Consider the following 16,317-nt stretch of genomic DNA (forward strand, 5'->3'; position numbering starts at 1 on the left):
AAGGAAGGAAGGAAGGAAGGAAGGAAGGAAGGAAGGAAGGAAGGAAGAAAGGAAGGAAGGAAGGAAGGAAGGAAGGAAGGAAGGAAGGAAGGAAGGAAGGAAGGGAGGGGCAGGCACTATAATTTATATCATATCATATCATATTATATAAAACTATAATTCAAGTTACTCACTTTATCAATGGGAATTCAGGCTTAGAAAACCTTTAATATAACAGAAGGAAATTCTAATACTCATGCAGGATTTTAAAAGGGATTAAGATTTGTACTTCTAGGTCCCATGAACTTTTATTAAAACTCCACTGAGAAAAGCATTTACTACTAACAGGCTCCCAAAATTCGCTTTGCCTACCACTTTCTGGGAAGCATGAAATAGCTTCCAGAAAGACCACCAAGCTACTGCCCTGAAAAACAACAATTAGGTTATGACAAATATAGACCATCTGACAATTCTTTCTCCTTGATTGTTCTTGCAAAAGAATAATATGAAAGGGAAAGAATCTGACAGTCCTCAGTGCTTTAACTACTGGCTCTATCAAGAGAAGAAATTCATCATGGAAATACCTATTCAGTGGGATAATCTGGGGAATACATCGGTCAGTGATATTGTTAAACATGACCCTATCTATCATTTACCTATTAAATACAGTTGTAAAAGTTAAATTATAATGATGGTGGCAAACCCAGCTTAAACACAAAAGGCTAGTTTTTTTGGTAACTAATATACTATTACTTTATCTGTAATTGTAATTTTATAATGACATTTGAAAAACACTATAACTTTTTTTTTTTAAAGCAATCAGGGTTAAGTAACTTGCTCAAGGTTACACGGCCAGTTATTTCTGGGTGTGGTGCTGAGTATCTGAGCCCGGTATTTGATCTCCAGGTCATCCCAACACTGGAGCCAGTGCTCTTACTTACTCCCTGTGCTACCTGGCCACCCCAACACTATGACTTTTAACAAAATTTTATAATCCCCTATGTCCATTCAGCATAAATGCAACAACCAGTAAGAGTAAACTTTACCCAAACAAACCCACTAATTCAACCCACCAAATTTTTTTTTTCTCTAGTACATAAAAGTTGCAAATAAAACCTGACACATTTGGTTCAGTTAATTGAACTTTTACAACTCTATAAGAATGATCATGGAAAAAGCAGGAGTCTGTTCTTTTGTGATTGGTTTTTTTTATTTTTTTATCAAAGACAATCAGTAACAAGATAAAATAAGGCAAATCGAACAAGTGCTCAGAGATAGAAATGTGAAAACACAAATTTCACAGCAAATGCTGGGGCCTTATAAACTAGGGCTATGAGCTAGTCTTCCACATTTCCAGCATTAAGGCAAGGAAGATGTGTTATATGATGATAAGGCAGCTGGGTTCTGCTCCAAGCCTGTGGGATGCTGTTCTCTGTAATGGGACATCAAACATGTTCTTAAAGAGTCAGGGATGTAGTCTCACTCCCATCTGTTTTCAGCTGCTTGGAGTCACAGCCTACAGGTTCTTCCTTTCACTGAGACCCTCCTAATGGCATGTCACAAATTTCTTTATGGACTTTCTATGCAAGCCCTAATCCCCTCTGGCCTCTTTACGGGCTCCCTCGTGGTTTCATGGGAGCCCCTTGGCAAATCAGATGTCTAGAGCAATCAGGGAAGTCAAAAATTCTAAAATGTTCTCTGAGACACTGCCAGTGGTGATGGTAGTCTTCTCCAGCTCTGATGCAAGAATCAGGCCTGCAGAGAAAGAAGTGTAAATACCACAATTATCATATATTAAACTGTATAATAAATCAAAAGGTTACATTTAGATATGATGGCAACTGGCTGTCTCTGTTTATTCTCTTTGCACTGCCCATGTACATCTTTAAAAAGACAATTTCCCTAATTTCTAAAGTTGTCAGAAAATTTTAAGTTTTTGTCCTCCCGCAAGGGACCTTTTCAACTTAAAGAAGTCAAGACAAATAATGGCAATTAGATTACATTGTGAAAACTATTTCTTCAAAAACAAAATGATAAATTTAACTCTCAAGATTTTCAAGTCTAGTAGGAAAGTGCCAAATCTAATTTGCTAGGTACCTTCTACATTCCATTCCTTTTTTTTCTTTAGATATTAAAAATTAAGAGAGCAATGATAATATTTTTTCCTGAATTATCCACTTTGCTTTATCATCACCTGGCACATGGCATTAAAAAGATTTAATATGATACAATCATTTTGATTTTGGGGGGAAGGATTCTTTAAGGGGGAAATTCCAATATACTAGTGAGGAATTCTAGATATAAAATATAATATACCTCTAATAAATGATTGCATTATTCTAAACATTCACATCATACCCTTTGATTTTAGAAAAAAAAGCAAAATAATACCAATGATGTGCCTGAATCTTTTGAACATTCAAAACACATAACTCAACACACATCAGAAAGATCATTTCTCAAAAACATGTCATTCACAGGAAGCAATCAACCTGGAAAACATTTTAAGTTACATTCTGCTGTCATCCAAGTAAACAAAAACCCCAAAGTGAGGTTATTGTAGCCTATTGACACCTTCCCAAATGTGCATTATAGAGAATTATTCTTCCTGATAGATCATTAAATCATAAATCATTCAAATGACTTTTAATATTAAGGGTTATCAAGGAGCAATGAGCTGACTAAAAGCAGCCATCATTGGAAAGCTCAACCACAACATTACTATAAACTAACATTGCCCTAGAAATGAAGAATCTAAAGTTGAATTCTCTATCTCACTCCTATATGGCTGTGACAATGAGGAAGGCAAATCTTTGTGCCTCAATTTATCCATTTTTAAGAACAGAAACAAGACTTGTCTTCTATCTCCCTATAACTAAAACATTAAGGGAATAAATGAGAATATAAATAATGTGCATGCTTGTGTAGGTACATGTGTGTACACATGCATGCACACACAGAATCTTGCATACATGTGAGAAGGGTTTCTAAATAAATTCAATTATCATGACAAAAAGTGTCTCACACTCTAAGTCCATCCATGTTCAAAAGAATCCACTTTCCTCTTTTTTCATCCTTCCTATCTATTTATTTTTTTAAAAAGCCTCGCCTACAGTGAATTACTGGTGGTTATAATAAAAAGGAAAGATTTTTCAGACGAACTAATGTACTTAACAAGAGAAATGAATCCCCAGGCATAATGGGGAATCCACTCTAGTCAATTTACTACTGTTTTTAGTAACAGCAACAAGAAAGAAAAAGGAAGCAAGAGGTAAATATAGTACCTGAATCGTCCAATTCCTTTGATGACTAGTGGTTGGCCTGACTTCTACTTCATTTTCCTTAATTTGTTGTTGATTTAGTTGTTCTGTCTTGGTTTCGGTGACGTCCACTTGGGTCCCAGAACATCAACTCTTTTCTAAGAATAGGTAGGTTATTCTGACCTCACTACTGGAGTGATGACTATCTCAGATCTGCTCCAATTTTAGGATTACAGATATGCAATCCAGGTTGCAAGGTTTAGCCTGAAGTATTCCTTGTTATCAAACTGAAACTTCAAATAGCTTTTTGAAATCCAGGTTCACTTTCAGATATCTCATACAAGCAACCATTTGACTCTGTCAAAACCATCAGTTTTTTAGGTTCAAAATTATAAGGCAAATCAGGGACAAACATGTAATGTATATATCTTTACATTATGGCACGACAGATATACTCTCAAATTAATACGCTGGTTTTCTGCTGTTATAACTTGAGAGCATAGGTAAACTTGTACCTCAACAATGTACTATCAACAATGATGATAGGTACTAGAATAACAATGAGGAAAAAATGGTCCTAAAATTGTAGGTTAGAGGAGGTGGGGATAAAGTTTGTTAAAACGGTGACAATGACAAAATTCTCTGACCTAATCTAAACTCTAAAAAAGAATTTATGTTGAATGAGTGAACTTTGAAAATATTTAAACTAAAAACTATCTGAAGCTATAATGTAGATATTAAACACAGATAGTGAAATGTTTAGTTAACAGCACAGGTGTATTTAAGAAAGTTCAACTTAAGCTTAACTAAAAAGACTTAAGAAGGGAGAAATTTCTAAATATTAGCAGGGAATTCTGGTTAAGTGAAATTCTAAACTAACTGTGTGTTTTTTTTTAAAAACTATAAGAAGAATTTGCCACAGGGTTCTTCTTAATTGATAAAGGAGGAGGAACTAGGAGTCTTATATAAGGAGCCATTGACAATTTAAGATCAATAATAAGAAATCAGTCTTCAAATGACTAAGTAAAAAAAATATGATTCCAATTAAATAAACATGAACACAGGCTGCATAAAGCAAAAGATGAATAAACATGTGAAATCCTGTAGTTTATTTCTCATATCTAAGATGAAGGTAGCAATGTCAACTGCCTTATATTTATGTAATGCTTTATATTCTTCAAAGTACTTTCTTATGTTACCTTATCCACACTCCAACAACAATGTACAGAAGTTATATAATATTACTACCCATTTTACAGATGGACATTGATGCCCCAAAAAGCTATGGTTAACTTCCTTAAGGTTTCATATTCATATTTCATTAGCAGAAGACTCAGTACTAAGACCCAACCTCTTGCCTCCTAGTCCAATACTTATAAAAAAAAAAAAACTCCAGCAAGGTTGGCACAGTGAATAGAGCACTAGCACTGGCTCTGGAGTCAGAAGGACTTGAGTTCAAATCCAGCCTCAGACACTTAACACTTATTAGCTAAGTTAAGTCACTTAACTCCAATTGCCTTGCCTTTCCCCCTCCAAAAAAAAAAAAAAAGAAAACACAAAAAATTCCAAACTAACTCAATTACAGTAAATCTCAATTTAAGTACAAAAGAGAAATTTAGAAGTGAAAACATTTTCAAGTAGATTTTTTAAGAAAAAAGGTCCCTGCAACAATCTTCTTTTAATCTCCTTTTATAGTTCTTAAAAATTTCAAGGCTGGCAATATCCAACACAAAAGAGACTGTGTTCTAAACATGCAGTTACAAATTCATTATTCAGAACAATTTCCCATATAAACCACATTACAAATGATAATTGAATTGCCAGGTTAATCTTCAAAAGCCCAGTTAGCTTATTCTTAAACAATATAAATATATGATTAAAAAAAAACAGTAGAATTCAACAAGCATGTATTAAGCATTAAGTACCATGCAAGGCAGTAAGTTTAGTACCAGGAAAGTCTACAAAAGCAAAAAAGACAAGAGTCCCTGCTCTTGAGCTTACATTCTACAATACTGTTACAATAAGTATCTCTAGGCAAAACAGGAAAACTAAACTGATTAACAAAGTTTTTTTATCTGTGCTTGAGAAAAGTCACATTCACTTTCAAGAAAGGAGAAGGTAAACTGTGAGCTTTGGGGAGAATCTGAAGGAGACTTTCTAGAAGAGGTATTGAGTCTAAACAGTACAACTTCTTAAGCCTAAGTTCATTCAAACCATAGGAACTTCCTCTCTTTGGTGTCCCTAGTACTACTCCTACATGACGACCTTATCAGTCAGTTAGGATTTTTTCTTAGTCCACAAATGGAATGACAGGGAGAAAGAGGGGTTGGGGGTGGGGATGGAAGGAGGTACTATTCTTCTGAGATAACCAGACAAGAACCAAAAAAGAATAGCAGCAAAGAGTAAAGGTGGACATGTATGTTTATATAAGAGAGGTTGCATGCAGATGAATCTGTTAAAGATGGAAGGATTAAGGTCTAGTTATATACAATCCTCCAAGTTAATGGAGAGGACAGTTATCTATATGAAGTAGCTTCTGATCTTAAAAAACAATTGTCCTCAGAGTAGGTGAAGTGGAATTAGTGCTCATGATCTGAGGATAAGTGAATTGCCCCACATCACACAGGGAGTAAGTGAAAGAGTCAGAACTCAAATCCACAGATATTTCACTCCACCACACTATCCTGGTGGAATCCCTGTCTTCTCAAATCTACACAATATTATATCCTGGACAGACACTTGCCAGTTAACATAAAATGCATCTGATCTGACCCATTCTGTTCTGTAGGCAGGCTATAACTGAAAGGAAAATTACTGCCAGGACACATGCATGTTATGGCATCAGAAGAGTGGTTAAAGTCGACCAACCTGCCTCAGCATTCAGTTCCTCTAGAAGCCCGCTGGTCTTCCAGGATGCTCCTGTGTCCTGGCTTCCTACAGAATTACTGTGCTCTTGAACTACTGCAGCCGCCAATAAATTGTCCACATTTACCACTTCTGGGTCAGAGTTGGTGTCAGATATATCATAATGAGCTACAACTGAAGGTCCATCTAGGAAAGAAAGAAAATGTATACTGTATCTATATATGGGGAAAAAAATATTCCTGGAAAAAAAAAAACACAGAAGAGCTCTCTAAATGTCAGATTCCTTTCACTATCTTACTGCATTTGCAGCAGAAGAGTTGTCCTTCATACAACTAAAATTTAAACAAAATAGGGCTATCCTAAGCTTGCAAAGGTATGTAATTTCTGAACAAGGAGAAGTGTTTATTCAAAGAAAATACATAATTGTACTGAACATTATATTTAATTCTTTCCACAATCCAAAAGAACAAAATTTTAAGAGTAAGAGGAATGATTCTACTCCATATAAGATGAAAGTGAACTTTTACAGAGATTTTTTTTAATGTAAAATTGATATAAACCATTAACAAATCAAATAGTGGGGGGCTTTCGTTGACTTGAGAGTATATAATTTTCAATAGATTACACTAATCAAAGTTCTAGTTTAGCAAGAAGGATAAGGAAACCTTCCTTACTTAACATTCATGAGCATGTACACTTGCAGTTTGAAATGTATTGAAATCCCGGCAGTTTCTAAACCAAAGTGTATAAATATAACACAAGAGAAATTCATGACTGACTTCTCTATTCCAAATAATGCACTGTGACAACAGAATGTTTATAATATTTGCAATATAAATCTATTTTCAAAGTCAATAAATCCACAATATCCATTTTTATGATTTTGTTTTGAAATACTTATAATGGGAGCACACTGGGCAAAACAAATTTTTTTCTCTTTACTCAAAAGTCTATATTATTCAGAAAAATGATAATTTGTGAATTAAATCAGAGAAAGCAGCAAAATAGAAATCACACTGAAGGATGCTCAAATTTTCATACAGAAAGTAAGAAAGAGATCCTTCCCATTCTGACTGACATTCCGGAAGATTACTGAGGTGCTTTCTAAAGGGAGTATACTCCAGCAGTTCATGCTAAAGTAACTTAGTATTCATGCTGATTGGACAGGTACCTACTAAAAACAAAAATAAAAACAGCTGCCTTAAATCCCCTGAACAATGCCTAAACTAAAAATTTTCCTTAACAAGAAAAGAAAAAATTGGATCATAAACTTAAAGAGTTTGAAGTAGTTTCAGAGGTCCTCTAGTCCAATCACTCCATTTTGAAGATAAGGATCTCAGACTGACAAATGTTAAGAGACTTGTCCAGGGTCACATATTAAGTAACAGAACCCATATTTGAAACCAGGTTCCTCTGACTCCAAAGCAATGCTTTTTCCACTGCACTATCTTGCTTTTCATCATACAAAATCCCCTAACCCTAAATCCCATCAGATTTAGAATAAAACAGACATAAAAAGAATGCCATTTGTTACTAAAGGCAATAAGCTACAAGCTTAAAAAGGTCTCCATAAGGGATATTTTTATGTCATCCTACAAATGGATATTGTAACAACCACTGACTGTTAAAAGACAAATAAAGCTCAGCTTAATCACACTAAAATATGACTCAAAAAGAAACTATTATTTAAAGATAAATATCCAATTTTTTATAAATTGCCACTGAAGTAAAAAGGAACAATTTTTTTTTGTTCTTTGTTCCTCCAATTTACCCCAGATTATGTTACAAACTTGAAAACAAAAATTTTAAATCCAACATAAAAAGTAAATGTATATAATTAGATGCCAGCATATAAAGTGCAAACATGCCACAATATGAAATTCTGACGATTATATTTCAGATGATATAAGAAAAATAATCTTCATTCCCCAAAAAGGGGTAAATTAATTTTAGCAGGGACCTTTTAATTAGTTAAGGAATGATCCATGGTTTTACTGAATGGTATATACTTTAGTCTAAATTAAAATGACTAGACCATGAAAATAAAAAAAAACCCTAACAGCATTGTTTGATATCTTTCATACTGTTATCGTCAGAGTTCAAAATGGTGTATATGTATGTATGTATGTATGTATATATATACACACACACACATATATCAACATACTGTGTGATCTCTTTAAAAAACACACATTTTGGTGCAGAAGATACGAGGGTCAAGTACAATATTGACTATTTGACAACATTTTTTGGAAAAGAGATCATTTTAAAGTTAAAATGTTTAGCTCCTTCAATGAAATTTTTTCAATGAATGAGTTTTTAACCATTTTGCCAATATCACTGAGGAAAAAACTCATCAAAATTTGGACAGAGCTAGAAATTTCAAATTATACCTAAACAAAAAGTCATTATCAACTCAAAATTTTTAAAAATAATTTAAAATGTTTTAACATGTAATTGGGAAAAAATAAAATATTGTATTAAAAAGTCATTATCAGTCAGAGTCAAAATTGTACCACTCCTACATGTATAATCATGCAAAATGTTTATATATATATATATGATAAATGTATATACATGCAGAGTGATATTTCTTATCACCTACCCATGGAAATAACTTGTGTGAAAGTCTTCTTCAGTAGGAAATACAAGCATAAACTTGTTATCTGTAGCTCCACTCTTGTATCTTCCACACTTCCAAACAGCACACCTTATAACTTAGCTTAAATTTAGTATACATTATAAACAAAAACAGCAACATTTTTCTTCATATTTTTGCATTCCATGACAGTAATAAATCTGATCACTAAACATAGTTTTAGTGTCCAGAAAGCTCAAACAATAAGTAATCAATACTTTATAATCCTTTATCTTTCAGATATGAATTTCATGGTCGGTGTGTGCCAGGGCCAAAGCAAACTTATTGTCAATGAATCATGGCTTCATCATGATGGTGGATCATCCATATTAAGGTATAAAAATGTAATAACCTAGAATAATTTCTCTGCTTTCAATAAGGACACTTTTTGCCCTGAAAAAAAATTCTGAGACTACATAGGTGTTAAGGCAGCTAACTTGGGATATTTATGCTTTCAGTTCAAACCAACTCACATAATTATATTAAATAATGAACAGAGACAACCTCTGTTCTATCATTTGATTATCTATCCATTGGAGAGATGACTTCAGGTTCTATGAGACTGTCAACAAAGAAACATTCAAGTGAAGATTCACTAAGATATACTTATTTTTCTGTGAAATCAGTCACTGATATATCTACTCCATCTCCTCAGTTTCTCATATTTTGAATTTTAACATCTGTTAATACCTTAATTTTTTAAGCAAGTTTTTCCCCCTTAGACCCATTATCTACAAATAATTTTAGCAAAGAAATGACCATCAACAAGATTTTTTCAGGGGCACTGTTTCAGTTTGTAAATTATCCAGTTTCCTTGCTTCTCCTGCTCTTTATGTTGGAGGACTTTCAGATACTTCCCTACTGTTAATTATCCTTTAACAAAAAAGGGGGGGGGGGGCAGGGAGGGGGAGTGACAAAGGAAATAAAATCATTCTATTCATTGACTCTTTTTAAAATAGCTTTTTTTTTTTTTAAGCTGTTGGGGCAAAGGATTTCTAACCTTTGTAATAACAAGGCCTGAGGGGTGGCTAGGTGGCACAGTGAATAGAGTACCAACCCTGGAGTCTGGAGGACTTCAGACACTAGCTGTGTGACCTCAGGCAAGTCACTTAACCCCAATTGCCCTGCCTTCCCTCCTCCAAAAAAAATAATAACAAGGACTGAGGATTAACTACCGTGTTTCCCCGATAATAAGACACTGTCTTATTAGTTTTTTTTTGGATAGAAAAACACCAGAGGGCTTATTTTCAGGGGAGGGCTTATTTTAATGAACATTGACAGCAATTTTAATAAACAGGTAAATGTGAACAAAAAAATGTACCTTTATTCAATAAGCAAATCACTGGGGAAGAACAGGATGACGCGCTCACTGCTGCAGCTCTGATTGGATGCTGCTTGGAGCATGGCATGCGTTTCACTCGGGGGGAGGAGGGGGACGGTGCATACAGAGGGTACCGTAATGTAGCATGTAGCGCAGGGGATCACCTTCACTACAGTAGCAATCTCAATAGGGCTTATTTTCGGGGGAGAGCTTATTTTAGAGGAATCTTACACAGTAAGGGGAGGGCTTATTTTCGGGATAGGTCTTATTATCGGGGAAACACGGTATATTTCAATAATTCATTAGCACAGGAAATAGAATGGTTGAGTGATTTCTCATCAAGAATCATTAACGCCTATAATTTTACCTTCGTCTCCCCTCTTTTGCCCTTATGAAACCACCAAAAAGTTTATGCTTCTTTTTATATCTTAATATTAGCCACCCATTTTATTTTCTCTTTTTCAGCTTTGAGTTCTCACTGAGCTATTCCAAGCATATTCTTTCATAAAAATTATTCTCAATAATAAAATATTCTCAAATATATTCTTTCATTTTATAAGCCTTCCTAATATTGTAGACTTCACTCTTTTCCAACTGTTGGCTTTTTTCTACAACCCTATTTTGACATGATTTAATCAAAGTTAACTTTATATTCAGTCAGACAGTCCTATCCTTCATAAGGACATGAAAACCAGCTTGAATCAAGCCGAACAGAAATAATAACCTTATGTCAATCTAGCTTTATTTAGTCATCCAACTGTTGAATAAAAAATTGGTTGTCAATTCTTATTTTTCCTTTTATCTTCCCTATCAAGGAGAATGATGTACAGATTGAAGAAGAGGTGAGAACTGCAGAGAAATATCAGCTTTGATTTTTAAAAATGATAAATTTTAACAAGTGGAGTTAACCAAAAATGGAATAAGCAGCTTCCCCAGGTGGTGAGTTCCCAATCACTGGAGGTCTTCAAATAGAAACTGGATAACTTCTTGTCAGAGATGTTGCAGAGTAAATTCCAACTATATATCTAACAGATTGGATTAGATGATCTCTGAAGTCCCTGCTAACTCGGAGTTTATGGGTGTGATACTTGAGAAAATGGAACAAAGATTTAAGAAGCTGAAATCCAAAATAAATGAAGAGAGCACAGAAGTAACTCTCAATATGTTCAAGTCATCTGGACTGGTCAACTTGGATTGTAAGGTATAGAAAAGACAGGGGCAGCCAGGTAGCACAGCAAGTAAGAGCACCGGCTCCAGTGTTGAGAAGACCTGGAGATCGAATCCCGGGCTTGGACACTTAGCACCCACCCAGAAACACCTGGCCGTGTAACCTTGAGCAAGTTATTTAACCCCAATTGCTTAGGGGCGGCCAGGTGGCTCAGCGAGTAAGAGCACTGGCTCCAGTGTTGGGACGACCTGGAGATCAAATCCCGGGCTCAGACACTCAGCACCACACCCAGAAATAACTGGCCGTGTAACCTTGAGCAAGTTACTTAACCCCGATTGCTTAAAAAAAAAAAAAAAAGGTATAGAAAAGACTCGCCAATGTGAATACTATTAAGTGAGCTCTGAAGAACTGTAGTGAAGAATGAAGGCAATATGGGACTGGAGACAATAGATATACACCTTATTTTTCAAAAAGATGAAGGCTAATTCTATAGACTATCAGCAAGCAAAACACTGATTCCTGAAAAAATTCCAGAGTTATTTTAAAAGGGGTGATTACTAAAAGCCAGAACATTAAGAATGTTATGCGATAATGCATTGCTGGTGGAGCTGTGAACTGATCCAACCATTCTGGAAGGCAATCTGGAATTATGTCCGAAGGGCTATAAATAATTTCATACCCTTTCACCCAGAAATACCACTTCTAGGGTTATATTCCAAAGAGATCATAGAAGTAGGAGGACGATCCATATGTACAAAAATATTTATAGTAGCTATTTTTGTGGTGGCAAAGAATTGGAAATTAAGGGGGTCGAGGAGCAGATGGACTTCATATTTACCTGGAGAGGCTTATACAAACTGATACTGAGTGAGAAGAGTAGAACCAAGAGAAATTTGTACACAATTACAGACACAACATATGCGTGACGACCAACTTTGATAGACTGCACTCTTCTCAGCAATGCAAGGTTATAAGTCAACCCCAAAAAACTCATGATGGAGAGAGATGTCTACATCTAGAGAAAGAACTGAGTTTGAATCCAGATTGAAGCAAACTACCTTTTTCTTTTTCTTGTTTGGTTTTGTTTCCTCTTTACCATTCTTCATTCCATCTGATACAATCCTTTATAACCTGACTAATGTCTAATGTGAAAGTATTTGCAGATCCTATACTTGATTATATGCCATGGGGGGGAGAGGGGAAGGAAAGGGGGAAGAGAAAATTTGAAACTCAAGGAATTGTGGAACTGAATCTTGTAAGCTAAAAGTAAACAAACAAATTAATAAAGACCAAAAACAATTGAAAAAAAACAGAATTATGAAAAATCTTGGTTTTTGTTTTTGTTTTTCCCATCATAGTTAATAAACTAGTAAATCAGGGAAATGCAAAGACAATGCTTACCTGACTCTCAACAAAGAAGCTAACAATGTCTGTCGTGATATCTTTATGGATAAGATGGAGAGAAGTAGATGAAATAATGGTACAGTCAGACATATTCAAAACTGGCTGAAGGACTAAATCCAGAGTGTTAATGTATGTCAACCTGGAACGTGCTTTCTAGTAGAGGTTCATAAGTCTACTTTTCTTGATTGTGCTCAATAATTTTATCAATGAGTTGAAAGACGGCCTATATCTAATTTATGAATTCTGGAATGTTGCAAAGAATGGCCAATACAGTGAACAATAGAACTGAGATGCAAAAACATCACAACACACTGTAATGATAGATTAAAACTACTAAGATGAAATATAACAGAGATAAATGTAAAATTTGGGTTCAAAAAAATAGCACAATAACAGAATGGGAAAAGTGTGGCTAAGCATCCATGTAAAAAAAAAACACTTGATATTCTGGTTGATACCAAACTCAACATCAGTTAGAAAGTCAGCAACAAGAAAAAATGCAATCTTAGACCACAACAATAGAGGTAAGGTAGCCTGAAGAGGAAGGCAAATGTAATACTGTCTGATGTGCTCTGGTAAGACCACCTTTGGGACATCATCCTCATTTCTGGGCACCACATTTTAGTAAGATTGCTTTTTTTTTTAAAGTTAAACTTCTTAATAAGTCAAAGTGCCCCCAGAGAAATTTGACTCAGGTGATGAAAGGAATTAAGTTTTGGCTATATGAGCAAAACTGCAATGTGACAAGGAATTGGGATATTTAGACTGGAGAGAGATGGCTGGAAAGGAGAAATCAATCAATAAACATTTATTAAGCACCTATACTAAACTTGGGGGATACAAAAAGAGGCAAAAGGCAGAAACATAATCTGCCTTCAAATATCTGCTGGGTTATCAGGTAGTACTGGAATGCTTGGCCAGAAGTCACCCAGGACCAATGTAGAGAAGGCACATTTTGGACCAACAAGAAAGGTTTCCTAATAATTAGAAAACCTGTACTGCTACAGTTGCTGTCCTTATTCTCGATTCTCACCTCAAAACTCCTCATCTACTGTCCTTCACAAATTTTCCTACCCAAACCACAGTAACTAACCACAATCAACTAACAGTGCAAGACTTCACTGCCTTTCTTCACTCACACTGTGTAAGTGTGGCAGTTCAGCAGCCTGGGGAGGTGAGTTCCTGACATATTGATACATAGAAGATTGTTTCTTCTTCTGCTCTGTCTTCTTCCTCTTCTATCTTCTTTCTCTTCCTCTTCTTCCTTCTTCTTCCAGATACATAACTGGTTCAACAGAGTTTTTCATTCAATATTTGCTGAATGTATATTATGAATATATATGAATGTATATTATAAGACGTATTGTTGGGGGGCATAAAGAAGAAAAAGCCATATTGCTCTCTTCTTAAAGCTTACTATAGGAAAATGCTTTTGGAGTTTCAAGGTACCAACTTTACTTTTGGAACATAGATTGTTTAAAAACTGTAAGTATTCAACAACTGACAATTACAATTTTACTGTTACAGGAGGCATGAAATTTGATAATAGTATTTACCACTATATGCCAAGATATCAATATATACAGTTTAAATATTAAGTTTAGAAAATGAGAGCTGGCATCAAAAGGAAAATGAACGTTTTTCTTTTTTATAGATGTCATTACTGTCAAGAAAGAAAAAAAATGAAAATAAAGGCCAATTTGGGAATAACCAAATAGTTTTTTAAAAAGAAGAATTATGCTAAACATGAGGTTTTCAAGAGATGGAATAATATAAACTGAAGTCAATTTCTTAAAATGTCAAAGTCCACCATATACAGCAAAACAATCTTCTGTGTGACAGATTTTGGAAATATACACAAAATCTGATGCATATTTATTTTCTCAGAATTGCACCACAAAGTTATTTTAGTAAAAAGTTAATAAACTATTATTATATGAACAAATATAAAGAAAACAAGGTTGGAAGAAAAAGAAAATATAGCAAAATAACTGTTGCTTTCCCCAGACAATAATAACATTGACAAATTATTCAGTAATGAAGGTACTTTGGGGATTTAAAAAAAATCAATTTATCAAGCTCAATTTATCATTTTTCTACTGTACGAGCCTCATAATTTTTACTTCAAAGTGAAATAAACTCATATCAATTAAAACCAATATAGGAATTAAAGGTTCTTAAGCCTTGTACCACAACAGCAAACTGGATCTACCAGAGGTGGTTAGAGGGGGAAAAAATGGAGAAACCAGGTTTGGATTTCAAAATAGGTGAGAGTATAAGAAATGGGTACGAGCAGATTCTGAAGAATTCTAGTTATTTTTAAAGCCATATCTAAGTATTCAAGAAAATCTATCCTTAAATAGGATCTATGCCATGAAGAATGCTATCTTTTAAAACACATCCTGCTATCTCTCAAACAGAGAAGCTATTGCAGGGAGGGAAAGAAAGGAGAGTTGGCAAAGTAGACTACATAGTTGTAACAACAGACAGAGACCTAGCTTTGAACCAGATCAGACAGTGAATTATCCCATGATTTTACATTTGCTAAAGTACTTCTATTCATCTTAGGCTAATTAAGATTCTACTCATCACAATTTTTCAGTCCCTCCTAAAAGAAGCTTGCCACATTATGTTTCTGCTTAATTTTGGGATTTGCCAAATAATTATATTTAATATAGAATTGTCTGTGCTTAGTCTAATTTGAATGAAGGAAAAAAGTAATCCCTGCTTTCTTACAATATTTCTAAATCATTTGTTCCTTCATTATTGTTAACTAGTAAGGTCAAAAACAGTTTCTATCATTTGAAGCAAAAGTAAATTCATTTTTAAGTAGCACTACTTGATGAATTTTCAAAATGTACAAAACTATTAAGCTCAATATTCAATAAGTGAATTAAAATCTATTACATAAAATACAAACCTGTTTGATTTACTTTAGAACTCAAGAACACAAGTCTTTAAAAGTTGAACATATATTAGTTATTGTCTTAGGAATAGACTAAAATATAGACTATATTGCCCATTTTATAAATGTAGTAACAAGAATCATTTAATCACATCTTATATTTATTTAAAACTCTAGATTACAGTAGTTACAATTCAAATGTACAGGGTTAGTTTGGCAAATAATACATACTGAAAATACAGTAAGAAGAATTTTAATAGCCTAGTAACATTCTCCCTAAACATTAAAACTGAATGCAAATAGAACTTCATTACTAAAGAAAACACTTCTGATAGTTCCTTTATTTTTATATGCATATTTTATGCTGTAGTAACATATCACATTTAAATATCTTTCAATGACTAGATTCAAGTTTGATGTACATTTTCCATCACCATTAATTTTCCTGAATTTGGGAATATTCAAAGAGAAGCCATGAAAGGAAAATTTGTTCAATTTTCTTCAATTTGTTTCTGGATGTTTGATGACTAGATTAGGTATAATTTTTCTTACAATATTTATTCCAAAGACAACCTCAGTTGCTTTTAAAGAGAACTTGAGGGGCGGCCAGGTAGCACAGCGAGTAAGAGCACCGGCTCCAGTGTTGAGAAGACCTGGAGATCGAATCCCGGGCTCAGACACTTAGCACCCACCCAGAAACACCTGGCCGTGTAACCTTGAGCAAGTTACTTAACCCCAATTGCTTAGGGGCGGCCAGGTGGCTCAGCGAGTAAGAGC

The 16,317-nt window shown here is 34.5% G+C and overlaps 1 protein-coding gene across 5 annotated transcripts in view; it reads right to left on the reverse strand.

Moving 5' to 3' along the window:
* The window catches only part of ARK2N (arkadia (RNF111) N-terminal like PKA signaling regulator 2N), a 128,898-nt gene that overhangs the window by 15,689 nt on the left and 96,892 nt on the right, over positions 1-16,317 (reverse strand). For 3 of the 5 annotated variants that reach the window (XM_069075328.1, XM_069075347.1, XM_069075336.1), the window contains exon 3: positions 6,108-6,290. The exons of 1 other annotated variant lie outside the window; for it this stretch is intronic. In XM_069075328.1, coding sequence (XP_068931429.1) covers positions 6,108-6,290 — 183 coding nt within the window. Of the gene's footprint in view, positions 1-1,163; positions 1,735-6,107; positions 6,291-16,317 lie in introns of those variants that run through there. One more of the 5 variants, XM_069075359.1, reaches the window with a different exon arrangement.

This window comes from Petaurus breviceps, unplaced genomic scaffold (genome assembly GCF_028583685.1).
Source record: "Petaurus breviceps papuanus isolate PSGF00001 unplaced genomic scaffold, PetGlider_PUasm1.0 151, whole genome shotgun sequence".
Taxonomy (NCBI): Eukaryota; Metazoa; Chordata; class Mammalia; order Diprotodontia; family Petauridae; genus Petaurus; species Petaurus breviceps.